The sequence below is a fragment of the Oenanthe melanoleuca genome, chromosome 14 (assembly GCF_029582105.1).
Source record: "Oenanthe melanoleuca isolate GR-GAL-2019-014 chromosome 14, OMel1.0, whole genome shotgun sequence".
Lineage (NCBI taxonomy): Eukaryota > Metazoa > Chordata > Aves > Passeriformes > Muscicapidae > Oenanthe > Oenanthe melanoleuca.
The window spans coordinates 15025914-15044345 of NC_079348.1; the positions used below are offsets into that span (position 1 = coordinate 15025914).

Genomic DNA, 18432 nt, shown 5'->3' on the forward strand with positions numbered 1-18432 from the left:
CAGTGAAACAAAAGGTCAGACCCTGTTGCCCTGGGAGATGGTTTTTGAAGCTGCCTCCCGTCCTGCTGGGGCTAGGATAGAGCGGCCCCAGCACTTATCATGTCAAGTTATTTTTGTAATTTTGGCTGGTAATAGGTCTGAGGCAGGCAGTGTGAGGTTCAGGGATACATTGATCCAGGACCAGAAGGGCCCTAAACACCTGGTGAGAAGAGCACCCAGACCTGGGGCTTTGGAGGCAGATCCCCATCCCACAAGTCCTGCAGCCAGACGGGCCCCAACCTGCTTCCTTATTCCTAAGGGAGACACATGCAGTCCCTCCAAGCATCCCAAAAGGTGGCTGAGTCTGACCAAAACTTCACTCACATTTGGCCCATCTGAATAATGAACAGATACAAACCTCTTCACGACTTGGCCAGGTTTAAGGTGGGTGTTTGAGCTCACTGTGGGCAAAGGTGGAGAGGGCACTCTCAGGAAGCACTGTCAGGAATCAGTGCCAGGGAGGGAAGGCAGGCTCTGAGCAGGCCCTTGCAGGCTGCTCTTGCTCACTCTGCTTTTACTCCTGACCCTCTTTGTTGGGGCAGAACTAATAAATGCCACCATCAACCCCAAGCACGGTTTTGTCCAGTTGTGGGGAGTCTGGGTTGAGCATGGAGATGGAAAGGGGGGCTGTTCCAGCAGTCCTGGCTGATCTGCCTCTTCTAGAGATGCTTCTCCATCACTGCACCTCAAAGCCTGATGTGGCAAAATTCACCAGTCCCCTTTTTGTAAGGGAGGAGACTGAGGCTCACACCTGCACCATGCCCAGGCTGGGGCACATGGGAAGGCAGTGGTGAAGCTGTGAGGAGCCCTGATTCACCATGTGAACGTCCCTGTCTCACCCCAGCAGCTGCCAAGGGTGAGGAGCAGCAAATCAGCCCTTTTGCTTCTACATACAAGCCCCAAATCCCCAGTGCAGCTGGGTACCTCCCTCTGGCAGGATCAGACAGGTGGGACACAGATTGATCCTGGGGGAAAGGCACCTTGTCTCTGGGCAGGAGACCAGTAGGGAGTGAAAACCGTGTGGATCAGCTCTTGTCTTGCTGCTTCTGGTTGTCAGCACAAGGAGTTCTTGTGTTTACCCAGACTTCAGGGCAATCACCCGTCACTAACAACACAACATCCCTGGGTCCCATGCCCTGAGCCCGGCGAGGGAGCAGGACGGAGCTGGTGGGAGGCCAGCACTGCCAGGAAGGACAGGCAGCCCCCAGGACAGCAGGACTAAGGTACAGGAGCTGTGCTGCTGGGCTTGTATCCACGGGTCGGGGACAGTGTCAGAGCTCTCTTCTTGGGTTTGAACCCCAAGCAGCTCAAGCTAGGCTCAGGACACACCATCAAGGGTTTGATGGCAGCTTTGGGTGTTCAGTGCCCAGGAAGTGAGGGGGATGCTCCTGATGAGGGGTGTGGGGCAGACGGCACATAGTGTCCCTGCCAGTGACTCAGTTTCCCCATCTGTAAAATCCAGCTTCTTGGATTGAGGACTCTGTCCAGCTCTGAAGGACAAGCCTGACAAGCAGCCCTGGGATATGGAGGGCTCATTTCCACCAAGCAGATCTCTGCTGCTGGAGACACAAGGCATAACCACCATGGAAAAGATAAAGCTGTTCCCAAAACAGCAGAAATTGGATTTCCATCTGTATTCTCTCATCTCCACAATTGTATATTTGCATTTGGTAATTCTGCAATTATTCAGGGATGGCTTTTAGATAACTGCAGAATTTGCACAAGAGAAGGACCATTTGGCACTGTATGAGCTACCTTTCTTCAGCTGTGGTCTGGAGAAATGTCACTTTTGTAAGCAACATAGGGCACATGATCCAGGCAATCATGGGACATGGGGCAATAAAAGTGGAGTGATGGCTTTCAAACAACTCAAAACAGCCAAGTGTGGCCATTATAATACTAATTATAATCACATTTAAAGCAAAGTAAAGCTGTGCCTCTCCAGGAGCTTTAATGAGGTAATATTTTTTTGACATTTCCCTTGCCAACTCCTGGCTGTGTGTTATAAGCCATGCTCCAGCCAGGCCTGGGGAGAACATAGCAAAGCTGGGCTACCTTCACTGCTGGATTTTAAAACAGGAGAGTGTACAAAAGAGAAATTTGGGTTCTCTTGGTGGCTCTCTGGCCTGAAAAAATGGTGAAGATTGAATGTATCTTTCACAGCAGAACCTCCTTTTTCTTCCTGACAAGTTCTTGGCTACTTCAGAAATAACTTGATCAGCACAAGCTGATCTCTGCTCCCTGTGACAGGACCTGAGGGAACAGCTGGAGCTGTGCCAGGGGAGGTTCAGGTTGGATTTCAGGAAAGGTTCTTCCCCAGAGGGTGCTGGCACTGCCCAGGCTCCCCAGGGAATGGGCACAGCCCTGAGGCTGCCAGAGCTCCAGGAGTGTTTGGAGAGCACTGCCAGGGATGCACAGGGTGGGGTTGTTGGGGTGTCCTGGGCAGGGTCAGGAATTGGATCCAGTGATTCTTGTGGGGCCCTTCCAACTCAGGATATTCTGTGATTCTATGAAACTATTTGGATGGGAAAGGGCTGCCCTGAGGAAAGACATGCACTAACCACGCTGTACATCTGACATGTGGGAGTTGAGGAATGGTCACCCTGAGTGACTCAAGTGTTATTATGGATTGAGCTTGGTTTGGAGGCTCAAAGAAAATAGGGGTAACAAGTGTTAAAGACCTGAAAGAAACCACTGGCTCAGGAACTGGAGAGTCTGAGGTTCCATTCAATATGTTCACACACAGGACTCACCTTTAGACTTAAATCTTCAGGCCACATCTGACAGCAGTTGAGCCGTTGGAGCCGTTAGACTTTTTTGGCTTGCTCCTCCAGCTGCAGATCCAGCTTGCTGACCCTTTTATTTCTGTGCCATGGTCCTTGTTTGTCTTTATTTCTTAATTAGGTGGCAATAAAGTGACGTGGTCTCTCTGGCATGAAGTGAATCCAGACTAGCACCAACACCTTGACCCTGGGTAAATAGCAAGCACCATAGCATGGCCCCAGAGGTGGGACATCATGGTCCTAAATGCTTCCCCCAAACAGGGACAAGAGATTTGTCATGGACTACACGCTGGAGACCAGCCAGCTAAAGCAGAAGCTTCTGAAAACCATCTACAGCCTCCAGCTGAAGTCATTCAGCACACTGCAGTCAGCCAGCCCACTGCTGCACAACCAGCCTGGCATGGGCATGGTGACCCAGCAGCAGGTCCACCAGCTCGCAGATAAGGCCAAAAGCCTCTGTGGAGATCTGGACAACATCAAGAACCTCCTCCACTATTGCCAGGATGCCTTGGTCCGGCAGATTCCCAACCCCACCGGCAGCCGCTATGGAGGTGTCAGTGGAATCCATTGCTCCCTGGATGGCTCCATCTATGTGATAGCTGAGAGTGCTCCCTGGGTGCACGTGCTCAGCAGCACAGGCCACACACTGCACTCCCTGCCCTGCCAGCAAACGGGCAAGGGAGGCAGCATTTTCTTGCCGGAAGATGTGACTGTGACGAGGATGGGGATGGTGGCTGTAGCTGACATGGTGAACGAAGCCATCTGGGTCTTCAACCCTCACAGCAGCCTCTCCAAGGGGGAATGGGTAAAGATCAGGAAGGTTGGTTCCCCCAGGGCTATTGGAGTAGACTCCACGGGCAAGATCCTGGTAGCAGACTATGCACAAGGCCAAGTGCACAGCTTTGCTCTGGACCATGCCTTCAGGACCCTCAGTGCCCACTCTGTCCCCAACCTGCAGGGACCTCGCTACGTCAGTCCGGTGCCCGGTGGGGGCTTTGTGGTGAGCGAGGAGTGTGGAGACGTCAAGGTCTTCATGAGCAGCCGTAAGCTCCTCTGCTCCCTCAGCAGCAAATATGGACACCAGTTTGGCAACCCTGCTGGGGTCTGTGTGGACAGGGATGGCAGCATCCTGGTGGCAGATGAGCAGCGCCGTACAGTCCACTTGTTCCCAGAGCATGGAGCTCCCGTCTGCCTGGTGTCCACAGGGCTGCAGAGGCCTGCTGGCATGGCTTGCTCCTCCTCTGGGCACCTCTTTGTGGCAGACACAGTGGAGAACTGTGTCAAAGTCTTTAAGTACTGTGTGAGGCCCCCATACAGACCCACCAACGCTGGGGCATCATGTGCTGAGCCCAACCAAACACACAGGAGGGGAGGGGCGGTGGTTCCCCTGCAGCCCCGCTGAGCTGTGCATCTGTTGGCAGGCTGAGTGCTCCACTGCTCTCATAGATTCATGGAATAGAATCATGGAATGGCTTGGGAGGGAATGTAAAGACCATCTCATGGCAGGGACAATTTCCACTGTCCCAGGTTGCTTCAAGCCCTGTCCAACCTGGCCTTGGACATTTCCAGGGATGGGACATTGCTCCAGACCTGACTGCCTGATGGCCCCCAGCTTCTCCAGGACTAGACCATCTGTGAACCCACCAGAGTATGTAAAGGATGACCCAGCTACTCAGAATTTGCCTCGCACTGGTGCCTTGGCAAACTTGTTATCACCACACCCTCGATTCCTTGTGTGTTTTCCAAAGCTAATATAAATATGTCTCCTCTCTCCATGTAATTTTGATGTCCCACTGTCCCATCTTCCTGATGCCAGAGCATGACCAGAGGGGTTAGGCCATGCCAGAAGTCCATGGTCTATCACAGAATCGTGGAATCAAACAATGGTTTGGATTGGGTCCTTAAAGATCACCTAGATCTACACCCTGCAAGGTGAGTAGGGACACCTTCCACTAGATCAGGTTGCTCCAAGCCCTGTCCAGCCTGGCATGATTGAGCCAACTGCCCTGTCCTAATTCATACCCAGGCTGTTAGGGAGGGTTTTGCAATCAGAGAACAGCACACTGGGTCTGCAGCAGACTTCAGAAAAGGGTAAGAAGAAGGTAACTCCTTCTGTGCTGCATTCCTGACCTCTACAGGGAAGCAACAACTACTGCACGGAGTAAATTCCATACGAAAACATGGAACTCCTCAGGCTGCCGGAGCTGCCCTGCTGTCCTCGGGAGAGGAGGACTCGGAGATGGCGCCGCCTTTATCGGCAGGGGCCAGGGGCAGGCGGGCAGGGTGTGCCGGCTCAGGGACGGGCGTTCTCCTCTCCCCGCTCCCGCCCTCAGTGTGGGCACGGAGCTCAAGCACTCCTCCGTCTCTGCTGATGTCCCAGACCCAAGTCACCGCCTCTCATCCCAAATGATCCCTGGAGAGGGCCTCGCTCCTCCTGGCCCTGGAAGGGGCACTGAACACAGCAGACCCGCCGGGGTGCCCTCCAGGACCGCTCTCCCTGCAGAGCGAGGCACCAGCAGGGAGCAGAGCTGCATGGTCTGCAGGAACGGGGGGATCAGCCTGCCCCATCCCAGGAAGCTGAGCTCCCTCACACAAGAACAAATCTTCCCCATCTTATTTCCAATTCTGTGCCATCCAACAACAAAAATAAAAACCCCAACTTTTTCTCTAGCTCACCCCCACTTACGCACCCGCTCTCCCTTTCCATGTGGGACCTTCTCATGCTGCCCAGCATCTTCCCAAGCCACTGCCGGCTCACAGGACAAAGCTCTTGGGGCTCTGCTGGGCCAGGCACCAGTCAGGATGGGGGTCAAGAAGCACAGCCGAGCCCCTCGTCAGTGGGATGGGGGACAACAGGGTTCCCCGAGGAAAGGCGAGTCCTTGGACTTTGGGGATGAAGGACAATGGGAAGCGAGTGCCTGGCCTGTGGGATGAGCGACAGCAGGGTCCCATGAGAACAGCGGAGCCACTCGATTTTGGGAACAGAGGCCTGTAAGGACAGGTCCTGTGAGGTCCCCCTGGCTGTTGGGATGGAGCCAAGAGCGTGCCGTGAGCACGGCCGAGCCCCTGGCCCCGCTCCAGCCCGGGCGGCGGCACGGCGGGCGGGAGGCACGGCCGCTCCTTATCGCACGGCTCAGGCAGCCCCGCCGCTCTCGGGGCCCGCGGGAAGGCGCCGGGACGAGCCGGGGGAGCGGCGCTGCCGGAGCGGGGCCGGCGGGGCCCGACAGGCGGGGAGCGGGGAGCCGGGGCACGGCGGAACGCGGGCGGCGGGTGCTGGCGCCGGCCGGGCCCGTCCCGCTGCACGGCCCGGCGGCAGCGGCGTCTCCGAGCAACCGCGGGCGGAAGCGGCGGAGCGCAGCGGCGGTAGGAGCGGGGCGGGCCGGGAGCGGGCAGCGCCGGGGCCCGCGCCGCGCTGAGGGGCTGGAGCGTGTCCAGGGAAGGGAACAGAGCTGGGGAAGGGGCTGGAGCACCAGGGGAGGCTGAGGGAGCTGGGAAAGGGAGAGAAGGAGGCTCAGGGGGAACCTTCTGGCTCTGCACAACTCCCTGACAGGAGGGGACAGCCTTGGGATCGGGCTCTGCTCCCAGGGAACAGAGATGGGATGAGGGGAAATGGATTTAAGTTGTGCCAGGAGAGGTTTAATAGGATAGATGGGAAATTTCTTCACTGTCACAGGCTGCCCAGGGCAGTGGTGGAATGGCAGCCCTGGAAGTGTTAAAAAAGCCGAGTGCATGTGGCACTTGAGGGCCTGGTTCAGTGGTGGTGGTGCTGGGGATTGTCTGGGTTTGATGGTCTTAGGGGGCTTTCCCGACCTTAGCAATTCCACGGTTCTGTGATTCTTTATCCTGGCCCTAACCCCCTGCAGGGAACATGGGATGCTGAGGTGTGGATCTGCTGTGGGGTCACTTCAGTCCCTCTTGGCACCCTGTGGCCACAGGACACCCTCTGGGGTGAGACCATGGCCACATCTCGCCATTCACCTTTGCTTTTCTAACAAAAATTCTGGAATTCATCACTCCTGGGGTCCTGTGTTCACTTGTTGGTCGCATTAACACATTTTAGGTGGTTATTTTGTTTGTTTTGGTGACTTGAGATCATTGCATTTGTACTGCCAGGGAAAAGTGAATGTTTTCAGCAGAAATAGGCAGATATAGAAGATTTTAGGCACTTGATGAACTGGGAACTGCATGAGCATTAGTAAGATTTTTCTGTTAAAATTAGCAGCAGTGAAGCAGTTGACTGTGATGACATTTGATATTTCAGTCTATTGAAATGAATGAGGTGGATGCATGACAAGTCGTGGATTTGGGAATATGAGACACATTAACATAACAATAGCTGATCAGCCAGGTTTTCAACTATCAAGGTATTTTGTACAGCCTGAAAATCATTTCAGAATCTTCTTTGCTATGTCTCCAGCAGCCAAAGGGCAGATCATTTTACCTAAGCTATAGCCGGAGTGGTTGAGTGCATAAAACTATCTTAATTTAAAAAGTTGGGGAAGGTGTAAGAGGAAAAACTCCCAAACTAGAGAAGATAAGGAAGTGTTTCTGCTCCATGAGAAGTTTTCCCAGAGGATTGTGGCTATCTTTAAAAACAATCTCAATGAAAAATAAATATGTGTATGAAGAGTCAGTTGACAATTCCTCTCTGAAATGTCCAGTGGATGACAGACCCTTAAGGACAGCTGTGCACAGACACTGAGAGTCTCTTGTAGCAATACTCACAACAACTTTCCCCTCTTCAATAGGAAAAACACAATGGGGCTGTTTTTGGTGTTTTTCCTTGGATTGCATTTTCCCTTTTACTGCAGAACTGCAAAGTACATCCCAAGGCTTCCCTCTCCTGAGGGGTTTTGTTGGCAGTGTGGTGCTGGAAGCACAGTGTTCGCAGGTGCTGAAAGCAACCAGCACTGGCTCTTGCTGCTCCAGAGATCCTCTAACCCCCAGCAAGACCTGGAGGCCACAGAGGGACTTCATTTCTCCCTCTTTGACCAGAGGGATAACCTCAGAGACCTGGAGGCTGTGGGGAAGCAGGATCTCAGAAGAATCATCACACATCATGGAATGGTTTGGCATGGAAAGGGCCTTACAGATCATCTCGTTTCACCCCCAGCCATGGGCAGGAACACTGACTTCCACTGTCCCAGGTTGTTCCAAGCCCCATCCAAGCTGGCCTTGGATGGCTCCAGGGATGGGGAGTCCACTGCTCCCCAGATTACCTCACTGTGAGTGATTAAAACCCGAGGTTAATCACTCCCCATAGCTGCTGCTCCATCCCTCTGTGCTGTAGGAAATTCCCAGGTGCTGAGCTTTACTGGCTCAGCTCTCCTCTACTAAGGGAGAGGAGAACAAAGCCAGCAGGCCCTTCCTGCTGTGCATCCTGTCTCTGTGTTGTAAATACCCTCTGTGTTCCCTTTCCAACTGACTGGGTCCCTCGCAGAGGAGCAGCCCCGGGGCCCTGCGGAGTTTTCACATCCCTAACAAAGCGCTGAAGGACAGGAAAGGACAACGGGCGCCGGTGCCGCCTGTTCTGCGCCAGCGCCCTCCTTACTGCAATTATATTCCTCTTAGAAACCTCCACCTTATTTAAAGAGACACTGTCAACTGCCTCAAAGCTCCTTTCTGGAAAAGTCTCCCAAGGCCATTGAGATGTGTTCTTAATGATGGGGAGAAAAGCACAAAGATAAAGAGCACTGATAAAGCAGAGATGCTTCTCCTTTTTTAGGCTGTTGAATCTAATGAATTAAAACTACTTCAATTAATCACTATAGTTCCTTCTGACAAAATGATCGTCTCAGTTTCCAGATGAGAGGAGTGAGGCAGGAGGAGCTGAATGATGGGATCAAGGTTGCTCTGTGAGTTTGCTGTACAGCTGAGCTCTGGGTTGTAAGGTGGTAAAGGAGACCGAATGGCATGAACCAGTGTTTGATTGTTGGTAGCAGCAGGAAATACTCCCCAGAGGCATCACAGTCACTGTGATATAGTCACTTCTCTAGGAAGTGCTCCAGCACATCCAGTGTGGGATCCAGGATCTAAGGCTGGGTGAACTCCAGATCTTGGCTGGTCTGATGGGCTGTGCTTATCTGTGTACCACCATGAAAGACCTTTCCAGGACTGGGAGAAGGGCTTTACTGGGAAACTCCATGCTCACCTTCCCTCATTTCAAGGACTGCAGATCATCAGGAACCTCCTGAATGTGTGTATGGCTGTTGGCTGTCACTAATGTCATTACTCAAGTGGTTTGGCTTAGATTTTTTCAAAAATGCTTAGTTCTCCTCTCTGGTAGCTTTGGCCAGCTCAGATTTTCCTTGTGTTTACTCAGCATCCTCAAATTTAATTTCTGTGTTTACTGGCAGGTGCACGTGCTGCAGGGTCCCTGCCATGGTCCTGAAGGTGTTCTTTCCATCGTGCTGCTCCTCAGCAGACAGCGGCATTCTGATCGGCCGCTGGATCTCCGAGCAGAACTCTGCTGTCATCCTTGCTGTGGTGCACTTCCCCTTCATTCCTGTCCAGGTGAAGCAGTACCTTGGGGAAGTTCAGCGTGTTACTAAAGTCAGTGTTTCTGTGCTTGGCTCATGGAGCAACAGCAAACAAGAGAAAGAAGAGAGTCTCAGTGAGTTCTTGGAAGACCTTGGGACCATATTCTGCCATGAACCATGGATCCAGATAAGCAAAGAGGGAGACAGCAAATTCTGGAGCTGTTCTACCCTTCAGAAACACTCTAAGAACCCTCAGGAGGAAGAAATCATCTTGGTGTACTATGACCAGCGCAAGGTCATGCTTTCCCATCTGCACCCCCCTTTGGACACAGCTGGCCAGGGGGCAGAGGATGCCTCAAAGCTCTCAGCCATCTTTGACACGGTGGCCAGGAGCCAGGTGCTGTTCATGACAGACAGGTACGACGAGGGGCCCATCAAGCTGACCCACTGGCAGTCGGATGGGGTGGAGGCCAGTATCATCGTGGAGCTGCTGAAGCAGGCCTCTGTGCCTGCCTGCATGCTGCTGACATTCCTGCTCTCTCTGCTCTCTGGGATCTGCAGGAGCAGGTAGGTGATGTGACATCACCCAGCTTTTGCCTGGAAATGTAATTTGTGTTCAGGCATTGCAGGACTACTGCTCAACCCCCAGTGAGAAATATGATAGAAATTGTTCTGTTAGAAACAGGCTGCTGCGAGAGGTCCTGGTGGGGCTCCACTGAAAACACAAGGCCAGAGACTCCCTCAGAGCTCTTGGTGGAGCTGGGAGGTTTTCTGGGAAGGCATTAATGTTCTCTCCATTTGCAGCAGGGATAGTTCAGCCCTGCTTCAGTTTCATCACAGCTGAAACAGTGGATTTCCAGCTGTTCTGTGGCTGACAGAATGACATCAGGCTCTCCTTAATGGCTCAATAGCTGGGGACTCCCTCCTCCCTGTTTGCTGTGAGTCCCTCTGCAGCTGTGAAACATCAGCAAATACTGTTTCTAAATCCATCCTCTCTCTGAGACACTGTGGTGCTGCAACCTTGGCACTTTATAGAAGTTTAGAGGGATTGCTTCTCATCCTGAATCCTTGATGAAATCCTGTTCTCACAACCATGAGCCTGAATAGAATGCTTCAAATGTAACACGTGGCAAGTGCTTGGACTGAAAACCAATTCTGAGCAGATTTGAAGGGGAGAAACTTAGAATAAAAAGCCACTCTAAGATCATTGAGTCCAGCCATTCACCCAGCACTGCCAAGGCCACCACTAAACCATGCTTCCAAGTGCCACATGTGTTTTGAATAGTTGCAGGGATGGTGATTCCACCACTGCAGCTGCCTGGAGAGGTTGTGACAGAGAAGGGAGTGGAGTTCTGGTTCTAAGCTGCAAGGAGACACTATAATTGATGAAATTTTGATAACAGCTACTACTGTATTCATGGATAAATCTTTTTAAGTACAGCCTAAGGGAATGAAGGTTTTTAACAGATTTCTCATTGTGTGATATGGTTGTAAAAGAATTACAGCAAAACTCATCCCATGCAAAGATTTTCTGAGTAGCAGAAAATTTCTGTGCCTTTGGTACACAAAGGGAAAACTGTCCAGTTTTGGATTTTTGGAAGAGATGGAGGTTCAAACCTGGTATCATTGAGGACCCCTGTGTCCTGGGACTGCTCTGTAGATACTGTGTGTTACTGGTTCTTAATGGTGATTAAGTCACAACTTTGTGGTTGGGCAGAAGATTTGGAGTCAGCTCAAAGGTCCTTTTTCTCTCTGTGTGCCACCACCAACAAACATGATTCTTTTCTGCACAGGCACTTGTTCTCACTTGGTCCCACCTCAGCTTGTGCCAGTACTCAGGCCAGGCTTGGAGTTAGGTTAAGCCCAAGCCTTGCTGGCTTCCAGGAGGCTGCAGTCTAAGCATAAGTTGGGAGCTCAAGCTCAGCTGGCAGGTTGGGCCCAGATAGCTGCTACCCAGCTTGTCAGGAATTCTGACTTCAGCTTTTCCTAGGGCCAGGATGGATGTTTTGAGGTGGAGCAGCAGCCAGCTGTACCTGGCAGCAGGCAGAATGCAAGGCTTGCTGTGCATCAACCTTCACTGAGCCTGTCCTTAGCCTTGGGAGGCAGAGCTTTCTCTCTCCTTTGTTTTATTCACACACACTATCAGCTTTATATTTGCTTATCTCATATGTGTTTTAAAACATCAGTCCTGGAGAGCAGAGATTAGTACCTGGCTTTATAGCAAGTCTCCTGCTTGACCTTTTCTAAGTCATTTAAAGGAATTTGGTTCCATTTTGCACGTGGTGTGTAGTACAACCTCCCTCATGCCAACATAATTGATGTCACATGCAGGTGTCCTTCTAGTCACCTCCTCCCCATGCTGGGACAGGACATCCCATAAAATAAGATCTACTGGGTTTTTTCTCCTTCAGGTCACAGGACTTCTTTCTTTCCGTTTTTATATGATGTTAAAGGATAGTCAGCTTTGAAAGGCTAAAGAAAGAGATCAGCAACGCCCTCTCAGGCCAGGGAGCCTTGGGGATTTTTGGATATGCCCCTGTTGTGTTTTGGCAGAGGAGAAGCAGGGCAGCAGTGTTGGAAATCTCAGGGGGTGAGTGGCTGCCATCCCTCCAAGGTCCCCCAGTGCTCCCAAGTCCTTCACATCCCTAATTAAGGCATTTCTTCAGCACCACCGTGTGCTAAGGGGTGGCCATTGCGATTCTACTTCAGAGGAACTTGGGGCAGCATTCCCATTATCCCTGTATGTCTCTGCTCTTGGGGACATTAGGATGTTTTAGTCTTGAGGCAATAAATTCTGTGTGCTCCTTTTAAAAAGTCTGTTTATAAGTACCTCCAGTTCCTCATGCAAAGGGAGACACTGCTCCTGCAGTTTCAAGCAAGGAGCAAGAAAACATGCAGGAGCTCTGGTTAATGGAGCTTAATATTTCCATGTGATCCAGATTTGGAAAGATTGCTTTTCATCTGATATCTGAAAATTCCCCTCTCACTCTTAGGAAAAAACTGAATTGGAAAATCAAGACTTACTCATGGAGGCTATGTTAATTTAGTGCTAAAATTCCATATATTTGGAAATACCCCAAAGATCTCCTGCTGCTTAAATAATGCAATGACACAATGTCACTGGATCTTTCTTGGGTTTTTTTAATCTGGTTGGTTTTCCATTGAAGTTCTGAAAATTGTTCTATATACTGTGTGGTAAACAAGTGGGAGTATTTCTGGCAATGCACATCCATGTGCAAAGGGGTAGGAGACCACGCAAGGAATATTTTTTTGCTTTCTTCCTCAGTCCTCACAGAGAGGAGAGCTCCCACAGCACATCTTGCAGCTGCTCTGTTGAGCTTTTTGCAGTGTTTGTATTTTTATTTCAATAAGTATGTGTATGTATTTCCTTTCCAAAGAAAGTATGTGAGTGGAATAGAGGTTGTGCTTGTGGTGGTGAGTGAAAAGGGAGTCACTTGTAGCACAGACAAGGACATCCCTCTGATGTGTTTTTGGGCCCATGGTGTCCAGCTGAACCATTGCAGGCTGCACAATCTTGTGGTGCTCTGGGGGTGGGGCTGCTTTGGGAATCATTCTCACTTGTGGAAGACATTCCCCAACAGCAGCCTGTCCTTTCCCTTGGCCTGGGGTGTCAGACTGGGGGTGAGCCAGGGGCTGGCTGCCTCCAGCTTGAGGAGCAGCCATGGATGGTGGGAGACACCACTGCTGAGAGGATGGGACTATCACCCTGTGAGTGTGTAGTGTAGCACAGGGACCCAGAGCTGCTGCTTTCTGCCTGAGCTGACAGGGTCTGGCAGCTGGTGTTTGACCCATAATTCTTCACCTTCAACCATCTGTAAATAATCCCACAGGTAGAGCATTCCTCCTTCCCCTTCTTTACATTTCAAGTGCAATTCTCTGCTCTAGTCAAGTTTTGCCACACCAGAGTTTGTAACCACTGAGCTGGGGTATAATTGGAAGGGAAAACTGGTCTGCTCTCGTGTCTTGGTGAATCTGTGAGCCCAGGTGTGTGTGATCAGTGGCCAGAGCAGTCACCCCCCTGTCCCTCCCCTGCACGGTGCTCTTTTCTCCACCGCCTCAGCTCCCTCCTGACAAGTCAGCTGAGGAACAGTGCATTCATTTGTCTCCAAGGTGGGAGGCTGTAGCACAGAGCTGAGTAACTCAGAGACCTCAAATTAAGAATGATTCACAGTACACTGCGTGTGCTTCAAACCCAATGTGTCTGAAATTTGAATGGAGAGGGAGGAGGGAGGGAGGGGGAAGGGAGGGACTTCAACACTCAGGTCCTTAAGCTGACAAACTATGCACGAAGTGGGGTTAAAAGGGCTCAGGAGCATGCAGGGAGGAAAGGGACAGCAGCCCCAGGGAGCTGAGCAGGGTTTGGAGGAACTATCTATCCCCGTGTGGTTGGTGTGAATTGTGTAAATAGCAGTGGGCACCCCAGTGTGCCCATGCTGGCCAGTCCTGGAGCTGCTGGGCACGGGCTGGCATGCTCCAGGTGGAATCCATGGGAGGTACACACAGTTTGCAGGGATGTCCATCTCCAGGCCAGGGAATGATCCAAGCAGCTGTGCAATTTCCAAAGTGAAGCAGAATATAAGGAATAATGGTAGTGTGTGAAATGAATGTAACTTGAAAGACCCTGCTGAAGCAGCACAGGGGAGTAGGTGAAGTGACTAAAAGTGACCGTGGGTTCCTGGACCTGTAATAAAAACCAGTGAAACGCTGTGAAAGTAGTGCAACAACTGCACTGGCTGGTGTAGGGTACTCCTGTGTACGGGAGAGAAGTGATCCAAATCATGTCCACATCAGAATTTATCCCCCAAACCAAACCTGATGCCTTGTGTTGCTGTGGTTTTTGTGGCCTGCACCCAGTACTGTGTTACTTCAGCCTACACAAATCACCAGCTGTCCTTGCTTTATAGGTTGTGTGGTAATAAAAGTAACTCCTCAAAATAATTAAGCATCATTTAGTGCTTTTCTTCTGAGTCATAAGAAAAGAACCTTGTGATTGTTTCCTCCCCTACAAGCCTAATGTGGATGTTAACTTTGAAACCTAATTAAATGCTAAATGTTGTGTTGTGTACATAATGCTGGTCACTGCAAGGCAGTGGAGGGGAGGTAGAAGTGAAGACCCTGAAAAAGGAATTTGGAAGTAATAAAGAAAAAAAAAGAAGAATCAAGTGGAAGAAAAAAGAAAAGATGGGGGGAAGGGACTGCATGGAGGGCACTGCTGTTTGTTATACCAGGCTCACACCACACAGAGACTTGTGATCACCTCTGCTCTGGAGCCAGGCTGGGAGAGCTGGGGGTGCTCACCTGCAGAAGAGAAGGCTCCAGGGACACCTCAGAGCCCCTTCCAGGGCCTAAAGGGGCTCCAGGAGAGCTGGAGAGAGACTGGGGACAAGGGATGGAGGGACAGGACACAGGGAATGGCTCCCACTGCCAGAGGGCAGGGATGGATGGGATATTGGGAAGGAATTGTTCCCTGGGAGGGTGGGCAGGCCCTGGCACAGGGTGCCCAGAGCAGCTGTGGCTGCCCCTGGATCCCTGGCAGTTTCCAGGGCCAGGCTGGATGGGTCTTGGAGCAGCCTGGGATAGTGGGAGGTGTCCCTGCCCATAGCAGGGGGTGGAATGAGATGAGCTTCAAGGTCCCTTCCAAGCCAAACCATTCCATGATCAATGATGAGTGACACTGGGGTTTGTGCAGCACTTACACTGTGTCGTGTTGTTGCACTGAACACGACTCTGCCCTCCTGGAGATGGGAGCATTGTGCAAGCCCAGTGATGTATCCAAAAGCAGAGGTTGCAGTCAGGATTGCCTTGTGGCTTCCTTGGAGGAATGAGGAGTGGTTTGACAGAGTGCAAATGAGAGCTTGGGTTCTCTACATTCATGTCTTGGTCTGGCAAAGCTGCCTTAATTCTGTTAACCTTTCAGAGAGTCATTAACATCTAATCACCAGCTCTGGTTGCACAACCTTAACTTAACACTGTCTGTTTTGCGTGGATGTTGGATGCTGGCCTGCCTGCTGCATGGCAGAGGCAAGAGGAGACATTCCCTTGTGTTTCTGCAGGGTGCTGAAGTTTTGGCCTTTGTCTTTCTTGTGGAGCAAACTCTCAACTTGTGAGCAGCTGGGACATCGCCTGCAGCACCTCCAGGTCATCAGCAGCAACAAGAAGGCTCAAAACCAAAATCAGCTGATGAGGTATGAAGTACATGTAAAGTTTGGTGTGTCTTGTTCCTGTCTCCTGTGGGAACCCAAACCATGGATCCCATGCCTGGACAGCACTAGGTTCTCACTGCACCCTATCATGTTGCTCTACTCCCTGCTAGTTGACACATCTTTACTCTGGACTCTATTCATATGCATTTATATTTGTATCTTTATATGTTAATTATACCTTTTGCCAGATACCTGACGTTTTCCCTAGCCCAGGAAGGGCAACTGGGATATTGCACCCCAAAAACCTGTACTGCACACATGTGTGAGTGCTGTCACTGCTCCCACAGACTCATTGCTTTCACGTGCTGCTGTCAACCATGGCCATCCATCAGTGTTCAGTGGCACTTTCCATAAGAGCAGAAAGGTTTAAATGCTCCCCTCTTTCACTCTTTTGGGGAAGCTTTTTGTGGAAAACTGCAGACCAGAGACTCCACTTACACTGTTAGAACAGTAACAAAGTGTAAGAGAAAAAGCAAACATGCAGCACAGTGAGAGGAACAGAGAAGAGATCTGAGACAGATATTGGATGCCCTACAGCTCTTCCACAGTCAGTCTTGTTCTGTGGTTCTCTGATCCTGCAGTAATAGACTCCCAGGGAACACTTAAAATAGATTAGCAGATTTGAAGGCCAAAAGTAACTGATGGTTCAGTCTGATTTCCTGAAGAACTCATGTCATGGAATTCCATTCAGAAAATCTAGCCAGGAAGGGGCAGCTCAGCAGCCCTTCTGGCTTTGTGTATGAACCCAAAACCCCTATTTATTTATTTATTATTGCCTTGTCTGGGAAAGCCATCTGATCTCAGTGTGGCTGCACCAAGCACTGGTGCCCTCAGTACTGGTAACTGGTAAATCTCCCCTGAGTATTTTTAAACCTTTCTGTCTAACATTCCTCTTTGGAGCTTCAATCCCCTCTTTGCTCCCTTCTAAGAAAGGTTTTGTGGTGTTGCAGGCTCTGAGTGGCTCTGAGTTTAGAATCATGGAATCACAGAATATCCTGAGTGGGAAGAGCCCCACAAGGATCATGAGTCCAGCTCCTGTTCCTGCACAGACACCCCAACAATCCTACCCTGGGCATCCCTGGTTGTCCAAACAGTCCTGGAGCTCTGGCAGCCTCGGGGCTGTGCCCATTCCCTGGGCAGCCTGGGCAGTGCCAACACCCTCTGGGGAAGAACCTTTGCTGATACCCAACCTAAACCTCCCCTGGCACAGCTCCTGCCATTCCTTTGGGTCCTGTCCCTGGTCACAGATGGGAGCTGCTGCTCAGGAGGAAGCTGTAAACAGCTGTGAGGTCTCCCCTCAGTCTTCCCTTCTCCAGGCTGAACAAACCTGTCCTGTGCTTGGCTACAGAAGGAGCAGCACACCAGTGGAATTGAAAGATTCCAACATTGTTCTTCTTCAGTGAGTTGTCCTGGTGTCCCTGGGACATTAAAGGTGCTACATAAGCAAAGCCAACGACTGTCATTGAAACATTAAACACTGTCCTTCCTTTTTCTCTAATTCTGTTTCTCTCTTCCCTGCCTGCAGGAAAGCAAACATCTTTGTGTCTCTGCTGGTTGATGTGGCCCTGGGGATCCTGCTGATGTCGTGGCTGTACAGGAAGAACTGCATTGGTCACCTTGCTGACACTCTCATCCCTGTGGCTGATGTAAGTCTGGCCAGATCTGATCCCTTTCACCTGCCCTGGGCACTGCCCAGCTCCTGCCTGTGGTGGTTGTAAGGAGGCAATGCCTCACACACAGGGTTTCAGAGAGACCTGTCTGAAGTCATGCAAATTAAGTCTCCTCAAGGACAGTGAAATCTTCAAATCAAGCCTGTTGGGGCTGCTCAAAAGAAACTCAGCTCTGCTTTGCATGTGCTGTGAATAGTAATTAGATGTTTATGGGAGGGCTTCTCCAGCTTCTAAAGGAGCAATTATGGCTTGGACAGAGCTCTGCAGCTGCAGGTTGGGTGGTTATGGAGCCACAGGGCTTTTATTTTTTTCTGGAGTCAACAGAAAGTGTCTTCAAGTTGTTGCTGTATGGGTTGTCTGTGGTGAAAAAAAGCTGTAATCTGGGTTAAATCTGATAAATGGCTGGAAAGTCAAACATGATAAGCAGTGCAGCTGTGCTTGTGAAAGGGGTTTCGTGGGGAAGTCCAAAGGCTTTGCTGGTCAGGGTACAAACACCTGAAATCCTGCTGAAGAGCTCTGGGGTATAGATGCTAAACTAGGAAATCTTGCTGTGTCTTGTGATTTTCTTAAACATAACTCCTCTTGCCCACTGAGATCCTTCAACATCAGCAGAAATTCACAAATAGTGAGCATGACTCACACTGTCCTGCTCTTCTGGTGGTTCATTTTAGGTGCAGAGCTCCAGTGTATCTGTTTAGTGGCAGTAAGGAACATAAAATGTACTTCAGAGGCTGAAGACCAGACCACTAATCTGAGGTCAGCTCTGTTTTAAGAGCTTCTGTGTCGTGGGAATACATGTGCAGCCAATTTTGAGCTGTGCCATGCAGCTGCACAGCCTAATCCTTTCTCTGCCCACTTTTCTTTTGTTTCTGAATGAGTCTTTCCGCTGGTTTCTTTCTAGCAGCTGGAGAATGTCTTCTCTTTCTCCAGTTTCTTGGTTGGGCAGAATTTGATTTTGATCAGAGAATTCCAGCAGTGGTTTATTTTTCCTACTTAGGCTGCATTTACTGGGAAGAGCTCACATTTCTCTTGACAATGATCTTCTTGATCCATGTCTAGCTCTTTAATTATTACAAGGTCTCTGGTCATTATTGCACAGGCTGGACTTTTCAGAAAGCATGTATAGAGTGTCCAGCATGGCTGTGGATCAGGATTATTGCTGATTTTCTTATCTTTCATAGTCAAACTTTTAAGGACAGCATGTTTGTTGCAGACACTACTCAGCAGCCCTGGTGGG

General features: G+C 50.6%; 2 protein-coding genes across 2 annotated transcripts in view; both read left to right on the forward strand.

Annotated features, from left to right (window-relative positions):
* Nucleotides 1-1186: 1186 nt before the first annotated feature.
* Nucleotides 1187-4600, forward strand: NHLRC4 (NHL repeat containing 4). The gene is made up of 2 exons (XM_056502927.1): nucleotides 1187-1262; nucleotides 2944-4600. Exon 2 carries the CDS (start codon nucleotides 3067-3069, stop codon nucleotides 4222-4224), a length of 1158 nt encoding a protein of 385 aa, XP_056358902.1. The 5' UTR covers nucleotides 1187-1262; nucleotides 2944-3066; the 3' UTR covers nucleotides 4225-4600.
* Nucleotides 4601-5969: 1369 nt separating this feature from the next.
* PIGQ (phosphatidylinositol glycan anchor biosynthesis class Q) overlaps nucleotides 5970-18432 on the forward strand; it is a 36281-nt gene continuing 23818 nt past the window's right edge. Inside the window, exons 1-4 of the mRNA XM_056502925.1 lie at nucleotides 5970-6185; nucleotides 9179-9868; nucleotides 15376-15507; nucleotides 17051-17171. Of these exons, the coding sequence (XP_056358900.1) occupies nucleotides 9204-9868; nucleotides 15376-15507; nucleotides 17051-17171 (918 nt within the window). The 5' untranslated portion in view covers nucleotides 5970-6185; nucleotides 9179-9203. The remainder of the gene's footprint in view (nucleotides 6186-9178; nucleotides 9869-15375; nucleotides 15508-17050; nucleotides 17172-18432) is intronic.

What these genes read in the sequence shown, in the direction of transcription:
- NHLRC4 (XM_056502927.1), top strand. Translation starts at nt 3,067, where the DNA reads ATGCTTCCCCCAAACAGGGACAAGAGATTTGTCATGGACTACACGCTG.